Source organism: Colossoma macropomum, unplaced genomic scaffold, assembly GCF_904425465.1.
Source record: "Colossoma macropomum unplaced genomic scaffold, Colossoma_macropomum, whole genome shotgun sequence".
In the NCBI taxonomy this organism is placed as follows: domain Eukaryota; kingdom Metazoa; phylum Chordata; class Actinopteri; order Characiformes; family Serrasalmidae; genus Colossoma; species Colossoma macropomum.
Genome location: NW_023494797.1, coordinates 7087391 through 7113513, shown reverse-complemented (window position 1 = coordinate 7113513; position 26123 = coordinate 7087391). Strand labels below are relative to the sequence as shown.

At 37.9% G+C, this 26123-nt stretch overlaps 1 protein-coding gene across 1 annotated transcript in view; it reads left to right on the top strand.

Annotated features, from left to right (window-relative positions):
* The first annotated feature begins 11509 nt into the window (after nt 1–11509).
* Nucleotides 11510–26123, top strand: part of galr1b (galanin receptor 1b) — a 78893-nt gene continuing 64279 nt past the window's right edge. The window contains exons 1-2 of the mRNA XM_036584155.1: nt 11510–12700; nt 24551–24616. Coding sequence (XP_036440048.1) covers nt 12026–12700; nt 24551–24616 — 741 coding nt within the window. The 5' untranslated portion in view covers nt 11510–12025. The remainder of the gene's footprint in view (nt 12701–24550; nt 24617–26123) is intronic.

The following is a 26123-nucleotide window of genomic DNA, read 5'->3' as shown; positions in this document are numbered from 1 at the left end:
ACACTTTTATCAAGAGACATGTAGCACTGGCTAATACTAGTATGACTGCCTGAGCAGGGATTTGAACCCCAATCTCAAGCATACAGCACTGTAATGTTACTGACTATGCTAAATAATTCCTATAAACCAGCAGGTTATATCTCTATTTGAAAGCCTGGCATAAATTTAAAGATTTTTACAATCATAAACAATAAATTTAGCAAGCTATCAGCAATGCTTACTACAGATATTATGTTGTTGTTATAATGTAATGCTTCCTTGAAGAAACATTATCGGTGCTTTATTGGGAGATTCAATGACTGGGGAGCCATTTAGCCCTTGTAACTCTTAAAATGTTACTTTTTTATCATTTTTTAAAGTATTAATTTGAAAAAAGTGCTATTTAACCATTTTAAAATTTGTTAACTCATCTCATTTTTATAAGTTTGTTTTGCTGACAATGGTTTAATCAGCAACAAGGGCTGAGTTTCTTAGCCTAGAATTAGCAAATGCACAAAATGAGGATAACTAGCATCAAAGACATGGGGGGGGGTATGTCCTTTTCAATGTTTAGAGGAGGGATAAATGCTTGCAAAATAAAAGCCCCATGCAATTCTGCTGTTAAATGTAAGTTTATTTCATTTAAGAGGACGTTTACATGTTTATTACTTTCTCTATGTAGTTATACTACTACAGTAATAACAATCATCATCATCCTCATCATCATCATCACCATCAGTAGTAGTAGTTCATGGTGACAGAAAGCTTGCTTAAATGAGTGTATAAATGTTGTCAAAATTCATATTTGAAAAAATATTTTAAAAATCCCTAAATTTTTTCTACCAGCCACCCCGGAGAAGACCATCTGGCTAGTGGCTCCAGGTGATTTGAGTTTGAGACCACTGCTCTACATGTTTCAGTGAAATCTGTTTGCTGCCAGTTAAAAGTCTATTTGATCTTTTCTATGATGGCTTAGCTGGCCAGATTGGAATATTTTAATTTAATAATAAAAGTAATAGATGCATGTTTTTTGGTTTGTATTCAGATGACTTTAGGTGGTAGGTTTAGAGAGGAGGGGACAGAGAATAACTTCACCATCATTTACTTCCGAAGGTTACAACGCAAAGTTTGACTAAGGCTATAATATAATAACACATATCATGTATAAAGAATGATAATGAATATAGAATAAACCACAAATTTCATTTTTCCCCTTTCTTCTTTTTAAATTTATATTCTAAAAAATTCTTACTACAGAGTCTTGGTTTTGACTCAGATTTAAAGGGCCTCATTCACCAATATCTTTCACCAAGTTTTTTTCTTAATTACTTGAAAAAGATCGTAAGAAAAAGTCTATGTCATATTCATAACGTGTTCTTAAACCACAGAATTGTTCGCACCTTTGTGCTCTTGAGTGTGTGTAGATTCTGTTCTTACCTAAGAACAAACCCCAGATGAGAAAACATTAGTGAGTGTCAGGATCTTCATAAAAACTGTGTAAGTGGGTTTTAAGAAGATTTTTTTTCTTAAGAACAGTTGGTGAATGAGGACCTATGTGTTCAGGTCTCTCTCGACTCAGACTCACCTCTAGAGGTCTTCGTTACAACACTATTGCCAGGTGTCAAACATTGGGACAGAGAGTCTGTTGTCCAGTGCCCAGAAGGTACTGCTGAACAGATGATACAGTGTCCGGTTGAGTTTAAAGTACAGTAAGAAGAAATAAGTATTAGTATAGACACTTTTGTTTTTGTTATTTCATATACATCCAGTGCATTCATCCACTCCGAATTTACACACATCTTTTGAATTTGTACTTATAAATGTTTAAAAAGCATAAACAAAGATATGTTTAAAAAATGTAATTGATTGGGAATAAAAATGTTCAGACACTTGTATGGCAGTTACAGCCTTGAGATGTCTGTGGTAGAAATAATTACCATTTTGCAGCACTGTGGTTGAATTTTGGCCCATCTCTCTTAGCAAACCATTTTCAACTCCTCAAGGTTACGGGTCTGTCTAGTGGAAAGCAGTTTCACAAAACTCCATAAATTTTCAGGAAGTCAGGAGATTTTTCTAGGCCATGTCGTCATCTTCATCTTTTTTAGAAACCAGTCTTGTAATGTTTAGGCTGTATGTTTGGGGTAGTTGTCATTTTGGATTGTCTTCTCCCCTTTCTTGGCCAAAAAGAGTGATTTCTCCAATAATATGTCCAATTATATCACTCTATTAATGTTTACTTCAAAAGTGTGTTATGCCCCAGTACCATTTGCAGAGAAGCAGCTCTATATCATGATGCTCCCACCTCCGTACTCGGACATGTTGTTCTTGGGATCATATGCGCAACTTGTCTTTCTCCAAACATGATGAGCTGAATTATTGCCAAAGAGTTCTACTTTTGATTTATCTGACCAGAATATATTGTTCCAAAACAGTTCTGATCTAAATGCTTGTGTGCAAATTTTAGAGGGAAGTTTTGTGTGGGGTAAAGGAAAGGAGATGATTGTGCCTTTACAAAAAAGAGGTTTATGCAAGTGTGCTGTTAATATATGTCTTTTAAAAATAAGTGAGTATCCTGTCAGTTTACTTTTTATGTACTTTAGTATACTTGGCTTATACTGACAAGTATACAGAAAAGCTTAAGTATATTTGGCCTATACTTGTTATTATATATATACTTGTATATGCATATACTTGTATATACTTATACTTGTGGCCTGTACTTGTAATTACACTTTATAAAGTGTGCTTTCATAAACTAAAAAAGTAGAATAGACATATATAACTACTAAATAAACAATATTACTAGCTATAAGTTCACTTTTAGTATAGTTCATAATAGGGGTTGCACGGGCTAATCGACCTGTCGACTTTACTGCTCGGCATTGATGCTTTAAGCTTGATGTCAACTAGTCACTGATCACATGATTTTGACAATAACAGACAACAGAGGAACAAATAACAGAGGAGCCTGGTGATTTCGGGGTCTGTATCTCTGGTTACCTGAATGCTAGGACACGTTGGAAAGGGCATGTCATGCTTTACTGTTGAGTCTGGCTTTATCATGGATTTTTAGTCACTTGTTGCAAAGCATCCTCTTCTCCTGTGGCTTTACTCATGACAAGCAATCCTTAGTTTACAGTATAGATAATGTATAAAATAAAACTAGTTGTGTACTTAAGTAAGTTTACTACTCTTACGCCTAAAAAATGCTTAAAGTATACATTCATACCTATATAAAGTTTACTTGCGGTATACTTCAAAGTATTGTTTCCTAAACTAAAAAGTGTGCTAGAAGTATATAACTAGTACTTACAAGTTAACTTATAGTGTAGTTTACAGTATAGTGGCAGTACAAAAAGACCCTTAAATGTAAACTAGTTGTGTACTGTCCGCCCAATGACTGCTGGGATAGGCTCCAGCTCCACCCGCGACCCAGATAGATAAGCGGCTTAGAAGATGTGTGTGTGTGTGTGTGTGTGTGTGTGTGTGCGTGTGTGTGTGTGTAGTTGTGTACTGAAAGATTTCTACACCTAAACCTTACTTCAATGTACACTTTTATAAGCTACAAAGTGGGCCAATTTAGTCCCAAGAAGTACTGAAATAGTACACTTACAAGTACTACTAGTACACTGATATTAGTACACTTACTACATAATGTATATTTGGTACATAAAGTATACTTGAATTTTACTTAGGTTTACTGAACAAAATGAACTTTAAGTATACCTTTTTGTATTGGTAAGTTCATTGCTGATTCTCTGTGTAACTGTTCCTGCTTCTTTGAGATTCTTTCCAACTTTTTTAAGTGACTGATTAGTTGTGGTTACATGAATTTTCCACTTGCATATTACTAACTGTCAGGGATGTTTAAGGTCTTGGCTAGGGCTCTGCAGGTTTTCCATTCGAGAGTGTAATAATGTTGTCCCTGAAAACTTCAGAAAGCTCCTTCATCTTCACCATGCAGAAACACACAGAAGAGCAGCCAGCTACTTGGCACTGTTCTTGATTAACCAATTTGGTACCGTAAGACTTTAATATACAACCAGCTAAGCAGTAAGCACACTGGTACACACTTGAAAGGATGGTTCTTTGAGGGTTCTTTAGTAAAGGCAATGAGTCTTTGCAGAGCCATTTCATATTTAAATGGTCTCTTGCATGGTGAAATGGCTTTAGATTGATGAAAGTGGCTCTATATAGCACCAAAAAGGTTCTACATAGACTCATATGCAAGACTGAAATTAATCTGAAGAACCATTTCAAAACACAAACTGTTTAAGCCTTTATTAAAGATCCCTAGAAGAACTGTCTTTTTAAGAGGGTATATTATGTTGTGTATATGCATATTCATATACACAGCATAATATACTCCAAAAAAGTTGGGGCGCTGTGAAAAAAGTAAAAAAACAAAATGCAATGACATGCAAATCTTTTAAACCCCATATTTCATTGAAAATGCTTAAAGGACAACATGTCAAATGTTGAAACTGAGAAATTTTATTGTTTTTTGAAAAATATATGCCCATTTTGAATTTGATGCCAGCAACACATTCCAAAAAAGGTGGGACGGGGGCAACAAAAGACTGGTAAAGTTTTGTAATGCTTAAAGAAACACCTGGTGGTTAATTGGTAGGTCAGTAACATGATTAGGTATAAAAAAGCATACAAGAGAGGCTGAGTCTTTCAGAATTAAAGATGAGGATGGGGTTCACCACTCTGTGAAGGCACCATTAATGCTGAATTATATATACATGTTTTGGCAACATACGCTGCCATCCAGACGACGTCTTTTTCAGGGAAGGCCTTGCTTATTTCAGCAAGACAATGTCAAACCACATTCTGTATGTGTTACAACAGCATTGCTCCGCATGTTGTCACCACTGAAAACATTTGGCACATTATAAAATTAAAAATACAACAAAGAATTTGAACTGTTGTGCAGCTAAAATCCTATATCAAACAAGAATGAGAAAACATTTTACTTTCAAAACTACAGCAGTGTCTCCTCAGTTCTCAGATGCTTACAGAGTGTTGTTAAACGAAGAGGTAATGAAACACAGTGGTAAACATGCCCCTGTCCCAATTCAAAATGGGCATATATTTTTCAAAAAACAATAAAATTTCATCAACATTTGATTTGTTGCCTTTGTACTATTACCAATTAAATATAGGGTTGACATTATTTGCACATCATTGCACAGCTTCCCAATTTTTTTTGAAAATGTGGTTGTATTTCAAGTGTCAGACATGTAGTATCTATTTAGGTCAATTGCCATTTCCATCCCTATTCCTGCATCTCTTTTTTAGCCATAAACTCGAAAGAGCTTGTTGGTTGTTAGGATAAGTACAATGATATTGTATGTAAGTGATATCCCAGTGCATGTAATGAAATCTGTTTCAGTTGCTGAGATTGATAAACAATTTCATACAGAAATTAATATTAATTAAAAAAAAAACTGTTATGATGCTGCATTATAATTGAGAATAGTTATAGTGACAGGGAGCTTATATAATTGTATTAATTTGAAGTGTTCAAGTTAAGACTGTTTTGCGTGTTGAATAACTGTTTAATGGTATATTCCTAATGTGAATATCGCCCCCACCCTCTTAGGTTGAAATGAAAATGATGTCACTAATTAGTGTTCATGCTAATGGTGTGAAGACATTACCTTCTTTAAATTCCTAGATTGTCCTTAATGAATTCAAATGAATAATTTACTTTTACAACAGTCCACAATTTGGGAAACAGTATTGCACTTTCAAGCAGAGTTGTGAAATATTTCTTATATTTCATAAGGGTAAAACACTACTAGCTTCTCTTAACCTATGATGGATAAACTCATGTAAAAAGATAAGATAAGATAGATAAGATAAGATAAGAAAGAAGAATCTTTACATTACCAGTATTGCACATGGAATATTGCACAAGAAGTATCACACATGAAGTATGATTATATTTCACACGGTTATGGTGATGAATTCACAGTTCATTTCTTTAGGTGTGTGAGGTGTAACGGGGGGTGGGGGTGGGGGTTCTACTGGAAGCAGTGCTGGTTGTACATTCTAACAGCAACAGGAAGGAAGGACCTGCGATAGCACTCCTTTACACACTTGAGGTGAAGCAGCCTGTCACTGAAGGAGCTGCCCAGTGCTGTCAGAATCTTGTGCAGTTCTGTTATCCTGGCTAAGGTGGGACAGGCAAAAATGCTGATTTGGTTTAAATTATTTAATGATTTAATTAAGTTATTTATCTGAAATATATACATGGGCTGTTTTACCTTCACTTTGCATTTATATTTGTAAGTGTAATATTAGTGGGATACAAATGGCACCCAAATCATGGAATCACCCTATTGGTGGGATATCCAGCACTGTGGTGATGCGTACATCTGTGACAGGTCAGATTTAACAAATGCAAAATCTCTCCAGGCTGTTGGTACTGCACCAGAGGGATGCTCAGCAGTGATGTGAAACCTGTGCTGAGCCGCTTGCTCCAAAGACCATATATGGATCTACTGAACTGGTTCAAAGTCAGAGCTCAAAACTTATTTCAGACTTTTAACAGACTTGGACTTTGGACTAAAATTCTTTTGCTTTGAGTGGCCCTATACCTTAATTATGTTTATCTTGTTGTAATAAATGATTGAACATTCCATTTTGTCACTAACAATCATAACTCTGTCAAAGCTTCACCAAATGTTTCAGTAGTGACTGTTTTGGTAGAAACAATTTCAGCAAATTATGAGCAAGAATTCAAAAATGCTAGCCTATTTATGACCAGCAAACACAGCTTTGAATAATTGTACATACATAAAATCCTAATATTTTTAAGTAAAACACAAAAAATGTTTCATTGCAGAAAATATGCGCTTCATTAGTGATAAATTTTAATGTTACACTCTAATTTTCAGGCTCTGGGATGCTTATTCAAGTCAACGAAGGGAAAAGTGATACAGCTCCTGTTTCCATAAGTCTTCACCCCTCCCCAGTCTCCTGGAGCAACAACAGCAGCCTGTGCAGAATGAGCAAGCAGCTGGCTCAACTGCGAACTGCTTTTTTTCTTAAAATCAGCTAATCTAATGTGTTATGCTTGGGGGGGGGATAATCTGTATTGTTCAGTGAAATGGGCAGAAATTCTCTCTTGTGTGAGTAGGTCTCTGTTGTCTGCATTCATGGGGAATGAGTCCCCCTTCTTTCTTGCCAAAATCACATGAGCCCAAGCCCCCCTTGTTTCTATCTGTGCATCTAATGCATGTAATGCAGAGCCTTCAGGTTTTTAGCAGTGAGTTAGTGTTCCTTTGAGTGCACTTTGAAGTTAAAGCTCCAGATATTCAAAAGATGTGGCTGGGGGATCTGTAATAGCAAGAAATGACACTTTGACAGAGTGGAAGACGCCCAAATATAAAATATCGTGGAGTTAAAGAAAAAAGTTGATTATCCTTGTCTGTAGTGATCTGGGAACTAACTGTCATCAGAAGTAAGATAGAAATGAAACTCACCGTGGCAATATACTCTGCCTAGAATGCTACGCGGTCTGGGGCTTTAAGTTTGCTGTGGTTAGTGGTTAGTTTGCCGTGGTTAGTATGCTGCCATTGTAGTGGTGTATTGGCCTTGTGATAACCTGCTTTGACGTTATTGAAAAAATCACTGACCACCCAAAAAAAGGGAGTCCCCAAGCATTTGTGCCCAGGGTCCAATAACTTGAAGATACAGTCTTATTCCTAGTTACTACATCCAAATATTTGCTGGTTATCGTACATGTAAAAATGCAGAAAGAATCACAGGGCAGCCTTTGTTACAAAAAGCTCTAATGAGGTCTAACTAAGTGGGTGTATGTCAGTCAAGTGCAGGAAGGTGGGTGAAATAGTATTTACCCTTAATCAGGCAGAAGCATATCTAATATCTATTAAACTTTGAGTGAGTACTAAAGGTCCAAGTATCATCTGGGTGTCAGTGATGTTCATTTTGCTTGTGATAATGATGCTCTGAAAAGCAGAGGTGCGGTTGACCCTTGCCTTCTGTGATGATATTTTTTTGTCTGCTCATGTTTGAGTTTCATTACAAGTGCTGCAAGAGCTGATCATTTGACCTGGCATTACTTTGAAAGAAGCTGGCCACCAAAGTCAACGACATAGAACAGGGTGATCATGTACTGCTGGTTGCTATGGATACATTATATGTCCAAAAGTTTGTAGATACTTGATCATCCTACATTTCTCAATGTAAGATTATCAATAGGGTTTTTTTCCCCTTTGAGCTTCTACTCCTCTGGGATGGCTTTACACTATATACTGGAACATTGCTGTGAGGATTTGATTGCATTCAGATACTGATGTTGGATGATTACTTCTACACCTCTTCAACTCTTCCCAATGATATTGGACGGAGCTCCATTAGTCCAGAAAATGCAATTCCACTGCTCCACAGTCCAGTGCTGGAGGATTTTTGACCCTCTAGCCACACACACATTGTCTAAGCTGCTTTTCCTTTTGGGTCACTGGAGCCTATCGCTGCACTCATTGGACAGAAGGCAGGAAACACCCTGGATCACCAGGCCACCAGTCAATCACAGGGCAGACACAGAGACATATTTAAACCTAGGGGCAATTTAGTAACTCCAATTTGTCAGAGCACCCAGAGGGAGAACATGCATTCTCCACACAGAAAGGACCCTGGTTGCCCGGCTGGGCAATCAAACCCATGCCCTTCTTGCTGTGAGGTGGCAGCACTCTGGCCAGTGCTTGGCCTTTGATATGGTGTCTTTAGGCTCATGTGCAGCTGCCCCAGAGCATCCCAATACATAGGTGATAATTTCTAAGGAGATTATATGGTTGCATGCAAAAGTTTGGGCACTCCTGTTCAAATTATGTGAAAGTGAAAATACAGATAACACACTGCTGCACATTTTAATGCACAATTACTGTTTATTATCTGAATTGAACATATTGGGGAAAAATAAAAGATGAAATGTGGCCTGTGCAAAAATTATAACACATAGTTAATGTTTTGTTTCCAAAGTGTCAAACTCAGCAAATAAATAGAAATTGTGCACTAATATTTGTGGAAAAATGCCATATTTAAGTTTAATAAATAAAATGTGTCAACTTAGATGTAATTTAACCAGGTTGTTCAAACTTACATATATCTCTATAAGCCACTTTTTGCTGCAATGTTGTTTTTTGTCAATAAACATTTTAAATGAACATCTAAGATCTGAAGATCAATCTTCTCAAATAACCTGTATGTCCCTCAAACTGCATTGTTAGTCCACAGTGTTAGAGAGTAAGCTATGTTGGCTCTGAGATTGGGGTAAATATAATCATATGGTGTCAGACACAAAACATTTTCCCTCTAATTTGAATTTTGTATTTCAACATAATAAATGTGCTTATCTGTAACTAACAACTGCAATAATCTTTCAGAAGTACAAAGCATATCACAAGAAGTGGCGGCCTTGAATGATTTCTTGGCAAGTGACTCAGAGCAGCCTCAATATCACCATGAATTGCCTGGGTGAAGTGCTCCCAACTGTATAACCTCCAAAATATGCAATTATTTTTATCATTTAATGAATTCACTCAGGTATAAAGTTTTGACAGGTGGTGGGGAGGAACGGGAGAAATTCAGTTTCCATTCCAGCATCCATAGCTGTTCACATTCTTCTTGGCATTAGCGGACATCATAGCCTGTATCCACAGCAGAGCCTAAAACAGATCATTTGAGGAACTTGTGTAATATTAAAAACATGTGAGTGAGAGCGAACAGTTATACATAATTTTGTAATGTTCACATAAATGGAAAGTGAAATGGTCCATAAACACTTAAAAATGCATTTTAAAACCTCAATTTCAAATAAAAGGTTGGGACAGCATGTGAAAAGCAACTAAAAACAGAAATTTGCAAATCCACTTTTTCGCTTGGGTCAACTTTTGACTCTTGTGAGCTTTTATGCACCAAAAGCAGCCCTGATTAATACTTACTTACATGATCATTTTCCAATCTCTCTTTATCCCATAGAATAAAACAGGCTGTTTTTTGTTACTGTGCCTTTAAGACTGATACATGTAAATGAACTCCGTTCTGATTGGCTGCTCTTCATGGAACGTCATTAAAAAAGCAGTTTGGGCTGAAATAGAATCATTATGAACTGGCGGAGTTTAACTGCTGTAGGCTGAAGGTCGATCCATGTGCTAATTTTTGATGACATCACAAAAACATGGGCTGTTTTTTGCAGCTTATTTTTCATAGATGGACCATTTGGTCTGGGGAGTGAATGGTATGTTTTGAAACTTCAATAATGTTTACCTACTGCAACAAATTACTTAATTTAAAAAAGAAAAAATGGTATTTGGCTCACCACCAAATACATCAGTGAATAATCTAACAGTTTAAGAACAACATTCCTCAACATTTCTCAGAGATTTTAGGTATTTCATCATCTATGCTGCAATTCCATCATCAGATTCAGAGAACTCTGAGATACACTATATGGGCAAAAGTATGTGGACATCTCTCCTAATTATTGAGTTCAAGTGCTTCAGCCACCAAACAGGTGTATAAAATCAAGCACACAGCCATGCATTCTCCATAGACGAACACTGGCGGGTAGAACGAGTCGTACTAATGAGCTCAGTGACTTTGAACATTGCACTTTCATAGAATGACACCTTTAAAAGAGGCCACCTCTAAAATATTTGCCCTGCTAGATCTGCCCCGGTCAACTGTAAGTGCTATTATTGTGAAATGGAAGCGTCTAGGAACAATAATAGCTCAGCCACAAAGCGGTACATCTCAAAGTCTCACAGAGCAGGGCTGCCGAGTTGTGATCATCTATATCCATATCTGATAGATATAGATAGGATCATTCAAAACATAGAAGCTCCAGCTTTTTATGGTTTTATTTTAAGGGATGTAATGTGTAATGTGTGTGGTTGGTGTCATTAAGACAGGTCGTGGGAACTGGTGATACGTAGCCAAAAAAAAACAAAAAAAAACAAACTCCAATTCAGGCTAATCCTACATAAAAATTGCCTTTGTGCTATTTTAGTTGTATATCAGGTGTATCAAACTCAACCACTAAAAGGGCCATATTAAAAAATCTCAGCAAATCGGTGGGCCAGCTGTGTTTTTATTTCATTTTTACTTAAAATTTTGCCATGACCCGAATGGGCCATGGTTTATTCAAAATATGCCAAAAATGCAACAGCAAACAAAATAGCCACTGAATACTTATTCAAAAATAATTTTAAATAAAAAGAAATTGTTTCAGGTAGTTTTTTTTAACTAACTGTTTGCTTGAACTATGTTGCAGTGCATGCTGGGAGATGTAGTGTATCTCAGGGTAAAACGGGGATAATAAGACAACTAAAGAAAATAATAAGAAAACTAACAATAATGTGATTTGGCCCTTTTTGACACATGGGTTGTATATGGACCGCTTTCCATACACGTGACCAATTATATCCTCCTATTGGTCAGCCGAGCCACTTTGTTTGTACCTTGTCCCCTAGGAAGATAAATTGAGCGACGGTTGCAGGTCCTTGTTTTATGGATGGAAGGCGTCTGAAAGCGTCTAAAGTTCAAGTCAACGGAACTCCAGCGTTGTTTCTGAGGAGAATTCAGCAGTTAGAAACTCGGTTAAAGGGTCGCGCTGGCGTGTCAGAGCGCACTTGAGTTCCACGTGATGTGCCTGAGTCGATGGTGAGGGAAGCAAACTCTCCCGTCGCTGATGCGCGGCTCGCTGCGCGGTCTGGAGACGCTCGCAGCTCCACTTTTACGCATGCACAACATTCGGAGTCCTCTTCAGCAGCACAGCGGCGCGGACGGACTCACCACGCCGAGGAGCAGCAGCGCGCGATGCCCAGTCTGCCTGAGATGAACCCGCGTTCTGCGCGCACACCAGGCGTGGAGTGAAGTGAAGTGGAGTTCTGGAGCTGATTATGAGAAAAGCGAGCTGCACATAACTCTCACCACCCCCCGCCTCCCCACACAGACCCCCCTGCCCACATTTCTCACTTTCTCCCGGACTGATGCCTCCTTGTTCCAAGTGATGCCAGAAATCATGGGCTTGTCCAGAAACGAGACGCTGTTTTGGTCCCACGAGCCAGCGGACGCCAACCACACCGTTAAAGAAGACCCTCTGGGCCCGGAGGTCGTGCTCGTGCCAGTCATATTCGGATGCATCTTCTTCTTGGGCATCGTCGGGAACGCGCTGGTCATGGTGGTCATTGGCAGGATCAAGTCAGGGCGCTCGAGGAGCACCACCAACATCTTCATCCTCAACCTCAGCATCGCAGATCTGTCCTTCCTCCTCTTCTGCGTGCCATTCCAAGCCACCATCTACTCGCTGCCTGAGTGGATCTTCGGCGCCTTCTTGTGCAAGTCCGTTCACTACTTCGTCACGGTGACCATGCTGGTCAGCATCTTCACGCTCGTCGCTATGTCCGTGGACCGCTACGTGGCCGTGGTGCTCTCCAAGAAGTCCCCGTGCATAAGGAACCGCAGGAACGCCCTGCTCGGCGTCTGGCTCATCTGGCTGCTCTCGCTCATCTTCGCCGTGCCCGTAGCGCAGCACCAGGTCGTAACGGACCACCCGGACGCGCCCAACAGCTCGTTCTGTTGGGAGATCTGGAGCGAGCGCGTGGCCAGGCAAACCTACAAAGTGACCATTCTGGTCATCGGCTACCTCCTGCCCTTGCTTCTGATCACATGCTGCTATGCCAAGGTAAGACTTGCGCCTGTTTGGGAAAAAAGTTGGTCAGCTCTGTGGAGCCTGTTTCCAAAAGAGAGTGGACATGAGCACACTTAAGAAAGATGGGTCTTCAAGGGTTCTTCAGTAAAGGGAATAGTTTTGTTTAGAACTCTGAACTGTATGTAGAGCCATCTGCATGCTTAAATGGTTCTTTGCATGGTGAAATGGTTCCTCAGACTGATGGAGAATGAATTGGACATGGTTCTATATAGCACCAAAAAGGGTTCTTTTATTGTGTCAAACTTGTAACAATAGCAGAATCCCTTTTAGCACTATATAGAGCAATTTTTAAAAATGTTCTGTGTAGACCAATATACAACATATGCATATGCATACGCACAGCGGAACATACCCACCTAAAAAAGATAGTAAAGGCAGTAGTTCTATTTAGAACCACAAGTTATATATAGAACTATTTCATGCCTAAATGTTTTTTTGCATGGTGAAATAGTTCTTCAGATAAACTGATAATGTGTTGTAGATGGTTCTACATAGAATCCTATTGAAAATGGTTCTATATAGCACCAAAAAGGTTCTTCTATAGTTATGATGTCAAGCTTGTAACAGTGGCAGAACCCTTTCTAGTACTATATAGAGCCATTTTCAAGAAAGTTCTATGTAGAACCATATACAACATATGCATATGCACAGTATAATACACCTACTTAAAAAGTTCCTTAAGGGTTCTTTAGTAAAGGCAGTGGTTCTATTTAGAGCCATAAGTTCTATATAGAACCCTTTCATGTTTAATGGTTTCTTGCAGGGTAAAATGGTTCCTTAGACTGACAGAGAATGTGTTATATATGGCACTACATAGAACCTTTTAGAAAATAGTTCTATATAGTACCAAAAAGCGTTCTGCTATTGTTATGATGTCAAGCTTGTAATAGTGGCAGAACCCTTTTAAGTATTATATGGAGCCATTTTCAAAAATGTTCTATGTAGAACAGTATACAAAACATCCTCTGTCAATCCGAAGAACCATTTCATTGTACAGAGAAACATCTAAGCATTAAATGGTCCTATAAAGAACTAAACAGAATCATTTCCTTTATTAAAGAACAATTTAGGAACCATCTTTTTTAAGTGTGCAGTTGACAGTGCAGCTTATGTAACTTGCTTGCATCTTAAGTACAGCTTGCCAAAGGCCAAACAGAGGCTTATGACAGCAGGTCCACTATCAAAAAGCATAACGTTTGGAAAGCAGTCCTGGACCATGGAGTGTTTTAATGCAGAATTACGAGCATAGACATACAGTAATGAGCTCCTTTCCCTCAGTTAACCCTTGTGTGGTGTTGGGGTCTGTGGGACCCATTTTCACTGTTTACTAAAATAAAAAATGATGCAATTTATTGTTTCAACCTCAGATTCCTTGGCTTTTGCTCATTTTCTGTTAAGAACATATAAAATAACACATTTTCAGTATCTTCACTCTGTTCACCCCCTACACATTTATATTACACCTGTGGTGCTGAGGTGAACCCACAGGGAATAAAAGTGTGGAGGTGCTGTGTCCCTTCACTCTGTTCTCCTCCTACATGGCCTGCTGTTAGTGTGTGTGTCTGTGTGTGTATGTGTTTGTATATGTGTGTGTGTGTGTGAACAACATGGACAGGCTGCTGACTGGCTACAGCTGCTAAAGGAGAACTCTACGCTGGCCACTGGTGATATTTTAAACATCTGGTATATTTACATAAATTGCTATGGCTGCATTGATTTAAAAAAAACAATGCAGTGGATCCACCAGACAACAAGCAAAAATGTCAACACCACACAAGGGTCAGGTGCACTTTGATTTGTGCTTTATTGAGTGTTTTTTAGATAATAATTGTGAGTATATTTGTGAAGAAAAGAAGCTGCTTTTTACTCAGTTCGGTTTTAGTCCTTTATATTTAAGCACCTGGACTGCTTTGCTGTTGTAGAAATCTCTCTTTTTTGAGCATTAGCATCATATTTTTTTGTCCAAAATGCCCAAAAAAGATGACTAGCACCAAAGCTGGTGGATGCTGGATGTACCAAGAAGGTCCAGTGCACTCCTATTATTTGCTTGCTACTTTCACTTCTACTTGAGCATGAAATAGCAGTACATGCACTTTCTGGTGCTTTTAGCCTTTTTACCCTCCTCTAGTCATCAGAAAGGGTCTCTCCAAAATGAGCACTTTACGCACAGTGAGCGTACACATACCTGCACCTTCGCCAGCATGCTGAAACAGCTGAGCTCCTGACTTCTGGCTATTTATGACTCGTGTTGCTACTCTGAGAGAGGGGTGTATATACCGAGCAGCCATAACATTAAAACCACCTCCTTGTTTCTACAATCACTGTCCATTTTATCCACTTACCTTATATGTACACTTTGTAGTTCTACAGTTACAGACTGTAGTCCATCTGTTTCTTTGCATACGTTGTTAGCCCCCTTTTACCCTGTTCTTCAAAGGCCAGGACCACCACAGGGCAGGTATTATTTGGGTGGTGGATCATTCTCAACACTGCATTGACGCTGATATTGTGGTGGTGTGTTAGTGTGTGTTGTGCTGGTACGAGTAGATCAGATACAGCAGCGCTGCTGGACTAATAATAGTCCATCAGCCAAAAACCTGTGACCACTGATGGAGGATGACCAACACAAACTGTGCAGCAGCAGATGAGCTATCATCTCTAACTTTACATCTACAAGGTGGACCAACAAGGCAGGAGTGTCTAATAGAGTGGACAGTGAGTGGACACACTGTTTAAAAACTCCAGCAGTACTGCTGTGTCTGATCTACCCGCCATCACCACATTAGTGTCACTGCAGCGCTGAGAATGATCCACCACCCAAATAATACCTGCACTGTGGTGGTCCTGTAGGGGCCCTGACCGTTAAAGAACAGTGGCTAACAAAGTAAGCAGAGAAACAGATGGACTAGAGTCTGTAATTGTAGAACTACAAAGTGCACCTATATAGTAAGTGGAGCTGATAAAATGGACAATGAGTGTAGAAACAAGGAGGTGGTTTTGATGTAATGGCTGATCGGTGTATAGGGACATTAACAACTAGTGTTGTTTGACAAATGCTGGTGGAAAGGCAGCTGCTCGCCCCCCGTCCCCGCAGAGGAAGGTGTCTTTAAAGATGTGAAACAGCGCTAATGGATCTACAGAGTTGCTAGAGTGAAGAAGTACTCCTTCACACTGTCACAGAGTGATGTAACATCTATAGAGAGTAACAAACAAATGTTGTGAAAACATCAGCTCACTGTGGCTTTCTGGCCGCTTTGTTTTTAGCTTTGCTAACCGCTGGTTAATGTTGAAGGGCCCTTATCCTACATGTTTTCCCACTAAGGTATAGTTATTGTGCCTTAAAATTAGCAGAAAAATGCAGTAATTAAGTTTTTACCCTGTAGAAGATGTGTTCACTTATTTTCACATAGAAAATCAACACAACATCCAAAGCATATGTTGGCCAAGAATGTTCACATTTTGAATATGTAAAATGGTTTGGTTTTCATGACATCACAAAAGTAGTGGATTCTAAATGTGTTATATATGGACTGTAAGGGGTTTGAATGTTTTGCTTCAGATCAGACTCTTTTATTTAAAAACTGATGACACTGTTTTCCATGATATGTGCTCTTCAACCATAGAGGCTACATTGTAGTAGAAGTAGAGGGCCTAGCAGTGTTTAATGCCATTTCAGTCTTTTATCCAGCATGAATATTTCACACTTTTGCCCAGGTTTTAGCTTTTTTAAAATAAAAATAAAACTAGCTAAGTCTGGCAATTGCTGTGTGTAAAAGCCACCCTTAACTGCACACTGGCCACCTGTTCTTTAGAAGTTTATTAAAGAAATACTCGACCACTTTTCAGTCTGCCACATGGATCTATTACCACAGGCAATATACTTGATGCATTTTACTATAGTTAGCCAACCCCTTTAACTGAAACCCATTTAGAATTGTAAAACTCTAATAAATGGACAGATGCTGGTTTGACTCAGTGGGTTTATGTGTTTTTTTTTCTGGGTACATGGAAACACATCACAACTATTGTACAGAACAGGTGTAGGCAGAGAGATTTATTTGAAAAATTCCAGCGTGTTCTTATAAAGCAGGCATGTCAGCCAAATAAGCAAACACAGTGTTCCAGTGGGGAAATGCACATACAGTTACTGTATGACCCACAGAAAAAAATCACTTGTGTTTTATCTTTACTGTTACTGGTGGCCGAATGTCAAAATATACTGACGTAATATCTTAAAATTTGACAAATTTTCATGAAATATTGACTTAGTATCTTGTAATAATGATGTAATTTACAACCTCAAAGTTAGGACGCAAAACATAAATAAAAACAAAATGCAATGATGTGCAAATCATTTAAACCCCTTTGTTTCATCGAAAATAGTACAAAGACAATGTATCAAAAGTTGAAACTAAGAAATTTTATTGTTTTTTGAAAAATATATGACCATTTTGAATTTGATGCCAACAACATGTTCCAAAAAAGTTAGGACAGGGGCAACAAAAAGCTGGTAAAGTCGTGTAATGCAAAAAAAAAAAACACCTGGTGGTTGATTGACAACAGGTCAGTAACATGATTGGGTATTAAAAGCATCCCAGAGAAGCTGAGAGTTTCAGAAATAAAGATGGGGAGGGGTTCAACAATTGAAGAATGCAATTGTTGTGCAACAATTCAAGTAACGTTTCTCAGTGTAAAATGTCAAAGAACTTTTGCTTTTCATCATCTATCGTACATAATAATGTTAACGATTCAGAGAATCTGGAGAAATCTATGTATGCAAGGGACAAGGCCAAAAAACAGTATTTGCTGGCCGTGAACTTTGGGCCCTCAGGTGACACTGCATTAAAAACAGACATGATTCTGTAGTGGAAACCATTGCATGCACACTTCTGAAAACCACTGTCTGTGAAAACAGTACGTCACTGCTTCCACAGTTGCAGGTTAAAACTCTAAAACGCAAAGTAGAAACCATCTATAATCAGGATCCAGAAATGCCACCGCCTTCTCTGGGCCTGAGCTCTTTTAAAATGGACTGAGGGGAAGTGGAGAAGTGTCCTGTGGTCTGACAAATCAACATTTGAAATTCTTTTGGGAAATCATGGACACTATGTCCTCCGGGCTAAAGACCACTCAGCTTGTTATCAGCGCACAGTTCAAAACCCAGTATTCATGATGGTATAGGGGTGCATTAGTGCACATGGCATGGGTGACTGGCACATCTGTGAAGGCACAATTAATGCTGAATGATATATACAAGTTTTGGCAACATATGTTGCCATCCAGATGACGTCTCTTCCAGGGACGGCCTTGATTTTTTCAGCAAGACAATGCCAAACCACATTCTGCACACATTAAAGCAGCGTGGCTCCGTAATAAAAGCGTCCGGGTGCTAAACTGGCCTGCCTGCAGTTCAGACCTGTCACCCACTGAAAACATTTGGCGCATTATGAAATGAAAAATATGACAAAAGAGACCCCGAACTGTTGAGCAGCTAAAATGCTGTATCAAACAAGAACAGGAAAACATTTCACTTTCAAAACTACAGCAATTGGTCTACCTAGTTTTCAAACACTTATAGAGTGTTGTTAAAAGAAGAGATGATAAAACACAGTGGTAAACATTCCCCCGTCCCAACTTTTTTTGGAACGTGTTGTTGGCATCAAATACAAGTTGTGCATATATTTTTTAAAAAACAATAACTTTTTCCAGTTTCAACATTTGATATGTTGTCTTTGTAGTATTTTCTTTTAAAAATATGGTTTGCATGATTTTCATATCATTGCATTCTATTTTTATTTACATTCTGCCCAGCGTGCCAACTTTTGTATTTAGATTCTTACTTGCTGCATTGAAATAATGAGTTCTTACATTTCAAGAAAGTAAGTAAATAATTGTGGATAACAAGCCATTATTACAAGATACTGAGTCATTAGTTTGTGATACTAAGTCATTATTTCAACATACTAAGTCAATATCTTGTGACAGAAAATAAAGTTTTTTCTTTTCTACCTGGGCTACCTGGGATTTTTACTTTTTAAATGTTTTTAAATGTTATGTAATGAAGTTATTAATTTGGCATAACAAGTCATTTTTTTGAGATGTTAAGTCATTATTTTAACATATAAAGTCAGTATTGTAAGACAAGCCTTTAGTCATTATTTTGAGTTACTAAGCCAAAATTTTGGCATACTGCTGCCATAAATAGAGCTCTACCTGGCATTGATGGGCTTTCAATAACTTCCAAACTAGGGATTTTTCCTATTTACTGCTATTTATGCTTATGGTTGGACTACAGTCGTTGTTAAGAGAAACTAGAGCACCACTGTGTGGATATTTAAATTTTAATTTGTTCTTTCTTGCTACTTTGCTTGTAATTATAATTTGTAGTTCTGTAATTTTAGTTTAGATATGAAAGCATTTCAATCCTGCTGATTTTCAACTTGCACAGTGAGATCACAAGAGTAAAGCTCAATAATTGCCAACTCTGTAGGAGTAAAAATCCATATGGATTCATTTACATTTTCACGTTATCATCTGCAAGTAATTTGAAACAGTTATCCATGTATATATAGACTCACCAGCTTTAGCTGTATGTGAATTGCTTTACAGAGGTGAAATGTTGTTCCAGTACTTGTCTTACAAAAGCAATAGACTTTCAAACTGTAAAAGAACTTATTCTAACTCAAGTGAACTGGACTCTGTAACTGCTGTTTTAGCCAGTGATATACATTAGCCTTTGGCCCTAAGCTTTCAGAGAGGAAAAAGACTTAATGAGCACATACGCCTACACAACACTGCTACTTTCACAGAGTCCATGTATGCCTGTAGTTTGACACCTATACAACAACGACAGTCAGCAGCTGCGGTCAAAGTTAAAAGCAAGTATCTGATATTGTATTATAAATTCATTATCCCCACAGTTCGGATAGATTAGTCTTGTCTGTACTAGGCAGGGTATCAAATCATTCAATTCGGAGTGAGGCCATAAAAGAACCACTTTTAAATGAGGTGTATCTGAAGAACCTTTTACAGTTAAAAGAACCTCCACATAATGTAAAGGTTCTTTACTGTTTAAAAGTCAAAATGTCCAAACCAATAAATAATTAGAAATTTATATTTTTAGAAGCATTTGATTAACACAAAGTGGAAGAAGCTCAGCATGGTGGTCAAGATTAATTTTTAAAAGAAATGCACAGCATTTTACACTGTGCATACTGTAAATGTACATTTTTCTTTACCAAGATACAAACTACAGTACTCTGCAAAAGTCAGAGACCACTCTTCACTCACTGAATTTCCAGTCAAAACGGTCATTAAGTACAAGTTTGTGCATTGCATTTTCCAGCATTAGGAACAAAACATGACAGAGAAGCTTCAGCAACTTAATATAATATAATTTTGTTCAGTATTAAGTGTGTCCACTCCTTACTTCGTTATAGCTTCCGTTCTTTTCAGGAGGCTTGCTTTCAGTTTTTCAGAGATCTGCAGCGATATTTTTCCACACCTCCAAAGTTCAGTCTTAGAAGTTGGTTGTAGTTTGTAATTCATCGGTCAATAAAACCTTAATCCACATCTCAGATGTCCAGTTTCGGTGTTCTAGTGTACATTTTTCCTTTTTTTGTCTGTTTCCTTTTCTTAGCAACAGCTTCTTGACAGCTACACATCCTTTCAGACTCATAGTGCTGAGTTGTCCTCTTTCCACAGTGGAAGGAAGAAAAGGGTTTTTTCAGATCTGAAGCAAGAGTGGAGCTTGATTTTCTCTCATCACGGAGAGCTTTAAGTACGGTTTATCTGATGGTGACAGTTTTGATGGTCTACCAGGTCTTACATAGTTGTTAGGAGTCCCATTTTCTCTGTCTTTTATTCTTTTTTTTTACATTTCAATTTTAGAAACTTTTAGAAACACTGTTTCCTCACTTTAACTTTCACTCTTGCATGGTTGTTGGAAGTCCCGTTTTGTCCCTTGAACCCTTTAGGGGGCTTTATGTAAGTGGGTTATCTTATATCTAACTGTCCATTGTTTACTGGAATTAGACTTTAAATTAATAAATAAAAGGGCAGAGACTTTGCACAGTCCTATATGTAAACTTATTTATATGTTAGTATAAACTCTTAAAGAATGGTTCTTCAAGGGTTCTTTGGTAAAGACAGTGGCTCTATATAGAGCCATGAACACTAAAAGAACCATTTGGAACCCTTTTTGGTGCTACGGTTCTATATAGAATTTCACATTCTCCAGCAATCTGAAGAACAGTTTCACCATGCAAAGAACCATTTAAGCATGCAGATGTGTTCTGTATAGAACCACTGAACCTACTAAAGGACGCTTGAAGAACCATCTTTTTTAAAAAAGTGTACAACCTATATCCAAAGGTACAAGCGGGTCCTTAAAGTCCAATTGTGTAACTTATTTGAGGTAGGCTACATGTACAAAGGTAGACTACATTCACTTTCCTAGGGGAAGGTGCATGTTTGTGCCTTTTCACAACTTAAGATCTTTAAGGAGAAACATAAATAAAAAGCTAAGAATGTTCAGAGTCAGAGTCAAAAGACAGAAACACATAATTAACAGAAAATTACACAGGAACCTCAAGAGCTGAATATAATATCAACTTTTTCAGACTTTAATGTGTCCACCCATGGCCTTTTTACAGCATCCATTCCACTGTCTGCATTTCTTGCTTCTCATATTTCAAGTAATCTCAGTCATTTAATTATGTTGAGGTTTAGACTCTGGGGTGGCCAGTCTTTTGTTCTTTAGAAACACAAATAAAAAGCCAGGAGTGTTCGCAGTCAGTTCAACTTAAGTAATTAATAACTGCAAAGACATTTAGTATATTTATGTTCTCTAACAAAAGGTACTGAACAAATAGCCTTGAGGCTCTCACTGCAGTGAGAACATCTGCACCTTGAAAGGTGCAGTTTTTCTGAGAGTGTGGTGTAAAGGCCGCACTGCCAGGTTCACACCCTTGAAATTTCAAACACCAACTGATAACAACTAGTTTACAGCAGCTGAATAAAAACAAGGCAAGAACAGCAGAACATTCATGAAATTCCAATGTGTATGTCTTGTGAAATGCCTAATACATTTTTTCTACAACATCCTGCTAGACTACATGACACCTACATAAGACCTCTTTACAGACTTACATAAACCTACAGAACATTTATAATGGCTTTTAACTCTCCACCTGGTATAAAGGCCGCTTTGATCAATTTTTGATCTTGAGTCGATATCAAGAATCTGAAGTGGCATAGATTTTAGTTGACATAAGATTGTTATAATACTTTCCAGTTATAAGTGCCATAGCATGTTATGGTAACTCACACTGTAGCTCTGGTATAGACAAAACGCAGGTAATGCTGTGACATGACTTGACCAAGTGAGGCCAGTTGAGGAGAGGTGAGCACTTAAAAAGATGTTCTGCAGTAACTGTCTTGGCACTTGATATATTTCCTGTATACAGTGACATGATATAACTCCCGTCAACAATGTAGTGATAAATAACGTTGCTCTCAGTTGATTAATCGTGTGTTGGGTGGTTCGGTCACTTAGATACATAGAACAAAACAACATCCACAATCTACTCCAGCCTGCTCTATTGCATAAACAGCAAAATGAAACTCACTTTATTAAGAATCAGAGCCAATACACATAACTGTGTCATTATATTGTTACGCCATTTCCATACACAGTCACAGAAAATGAAAGCCTTTACGTGAGGACCAGGAATGTCATGACTCTGCTATTAAAAGCCACAGCACTAAGTATTGCTTGAAATCTTATAAACAGCAAAAATGGACAGGAGAAAATATACATAACGCATTACGGTCTCAATCCAGTGACTTGTTTTTACTGTACAGTGTTTGGAAGGTTACAGGTACAGGTTACAGATTCAGCATTTACCTGCTAAAAATGTACAACACCATTTCCTATAGTTGGGACGCTGTGCAAAATGCAAAGAAAAAAAAATAGAATGCAATGATATGCAAATCATGTAAACCCTATATTTAATTGAAAACAGTGCAGAGATAACAGTTTAGCACCCCGACTCTTTTACTATGGAGCCATGCTGTTGTAATATGTGCAGAATGTGGTTTGACATTGTCTTGCTGAAACATATTTCATTCAGCATCAATGGTGCCTTCACAGTTGTGCAAGACACCCATGCCATGTGCAGGTTTTTTTTAGCATTTTTCCAGTCTTTTGTTGCCCCTGTCCCAACTTTTTTGAAACATGTTGTTGGCATTAAATTCAAATTGGGCATATGTTTTTCAAAAAACAGTAACATTTCTCAGTTTTAACATTTGATTTGTTGTCTTTGTACTATTATTAATTAAACATAGGGCTTAAATGATTTGCACATCATTGCATTTTGTTTTTATTTACATTTTGCACAGCATCCCAACTTTTTTGGAAATGGGGTTGTATAACCTAATCCAAAGAATGACCATTTTGATCAGTTTCTGTTACTTTTGGATTATTTGTCTATTTAAAGTCATATAATTAAATGACAATTAAAAAACAAAAACAGAGTAAAAGTTAGCATTGACTACAGGCAAGAAAATCAAGAGTGGTTTTAATATAATCTTGCTACTCTATTCATAGATTTACGCTATTTTTATAATGTACAGTACTGTGCAAAAGTTAGAGACCATGCTTAAATTCATAAATGTTATTTCTGTAGGCCATTAAGTATGTTATTCATTTCTCACCCTTATGCAAGTGGATTGTATTATATCTAATCTTCTTGGAAATATGTCCTGAAAAACGAATAGCTTGTACTTAATGGCCATTGTGACTGGAAATTAGATAAATGAAGAGTGACCTCTTCTGCACAGTACTGCATCTGTAATCTGATTTTTTGTTTCTAGTAATGGAATAAAGCTACTTGTTTTGTATACTGATTACATAACACTGTAATATGTATTGCATTACTTCCCAAGTTGGTATGTATCGTAGTTATTCATGTCAGTTTTACCACCAAGTGCCAAGTACACTATATGGACAAAAGTATTGGGCACATCCCTCCTAATTATTGAGTTCAGGTGTTTCAGCCACACCCATTGCTAACACACAAACACAAACACACACACATCTTGTAAGCCGCTTATCCTTCTGGGAGTCACACGGGGAGCTGGAGCCTATCCCAGCCGTCATTGGGCAGAAGGCCCCATTGTTAACAGGCGGATAAAGATAAGCACATAGCCTGTCAGTCTTGACAGACATATGTGTAGGTGTCCCAATACTTTTGTCCATAAAGTGTATAAGATACTGCAGATCAATTTTGAAGTGCCTACCAATGTTCGGTTTTTTAGCCTCACAGCTTCCAATATGTAAAGCGGATAGATAGAGCAAAGGCAAACATACCAGATTGCACTACTAATCATAAGATATATTATTTTGGAATTTACAGGTGCTGATGGAACACCACTGAATTTCATATTTGTGACTTTATTGTACAGGAAAGACGAGGGCACAAAAATGTCAACAGATTTATATTGATGTTGTAAAATGATGCATCCAGCTCTTAAAGATCTAGCACAATGGTGACATTGTGAATATTATCTAAAGAAAAAAGAAGTTATTCATGTCAGCTTTACTTGCCAAATGGAGAGCCGTTCCTTTAATTTTCTGAGTGCAAAAATGTAGAATTAAAGGGTGTTTTAACTTAAATCCATTCCATTTGGTAGGAGACTTATTGCCAAAGTGCTGCTTTGAACCAGCTGCTAATCTCCAAAAGACCCTTCACCCTTGCAAGAAACTTCTGTAAGAAATTGCGACTTGAAAATGTTCAACTATGAATTTCCTTCTATTTCTAGGTATTGTATCATCTTCATAAAAAAATCAAGAACATGTCCAAGAAATCTGAACGCTCAAAGAGAAAGGTAAGAGTAGCAGTTCTTGTTTCTGTCTTCTTTTTTTTCATATAATTGAGTTCATATGATCTTGTCTCTTCTTTCATGTGTTCTGTGTTCTGTATGATATTAATTAATCAAAATAAAAAAATAGACTTGTAGACAAGCTTTGCATGCCTGTCATTTTACATTCAACTTGTATAAATTTAAGGACATAAAACTTGCAAAATATTTTAATGTTTGGCACAGACCTACTGTTTGCAAACTGAAAGATATGAGATGGAAAAAAGGTCTAGGCCAGTTAGCTGAGGGAGTATATCATTATGATTTGTCTTATTTTCTAGTTGCCTTCAAGTCACATGTCATCTAATATGGCTTCCTGTCATCTCAAAATGACTTTAATTTAATGCAGTAATGGTAAAATGCTGAGTGACGCACTGTGACATGCTAAAAAATTGAACAGTCAGTGTCAATGTGCCTGCTTTCATTAACGCTTGTGCAGTGTTGGGGTCTGTGGGACCCATTTTCATTGTTTACCAAAAGAAAAAATGATGCGATTTATTATGATTCCTTGGCCTTACAACACATATAACATATAAAATAACACATTTTCAGTGCCTTCACACTGTTCACCCCCTACACATTTAAATTACACGTGTTTGGATGAACCCGTGGGGAATAAAATGTGGAGGTGCTGTGTCCTTCACTCTGATCTCCTCCTACATGGCCTGCTGTTAGTGTGTGCGTGTGTCTGTAGGTGTTTGTATATGTGTGTGTATGTGAGGGTGGACAACATGGACAGGCTGCTGACTTGGTACAGCTGCTAAAGGAGAACCCTACTCTGGCCACTTGTGACATTTTAAACATCTGGTGTTTTTACATAAATTGTTATGGTTGTGATAAAAAAAAAAAAAGTAATGCAGTGGGTCCACCAGACCACTGAGTAAGAAAAACATCAACACCACACAAGGGTTAAAACCAGTTGTTTCAAATTTTTGGATGTCGCACATCACGACACGGCATGCTGTACTTCCACTCTTTTCTGTAACAACACCAGACAACCCACAAACTGTAGGCTTTGACTGCCAAAGCCTACCACTTTTGGCAAAGCTTGCCGGTTTGTGTGGGGTACTGTGGTCAGGTTGTCAGTCTTATCTTGACAATTCTATGCTCAGCAGTGTTAGCTTGCATGTTGCAATATCCATATTTTGATTAGTAAACAACCTCATAATTCAGATAATCCAGTGTTGTTCAAAGGTAAAGGCACACATGACAAAACATATCTACTTTTATCATTTTTGTTAATCATATGCTGTGAAAACCTGCTTAGACCTAGGCCCAATCCTGTTTATTATGTTTACCCCTCCCTTATGTTTTCAAGGGTCACCTTGCCCCTTGGAACTGAGTTACAAGTTGTAGTGGTTGAAATCTTCCCCTACGAAATGGGACCCTCAAATAAAAAAAACATTACTTCATTAACAGCTACTAGCACTGCTCTGTAGGCGACCCTGCCAGTCTGCACTGATAGCAGAGGAGG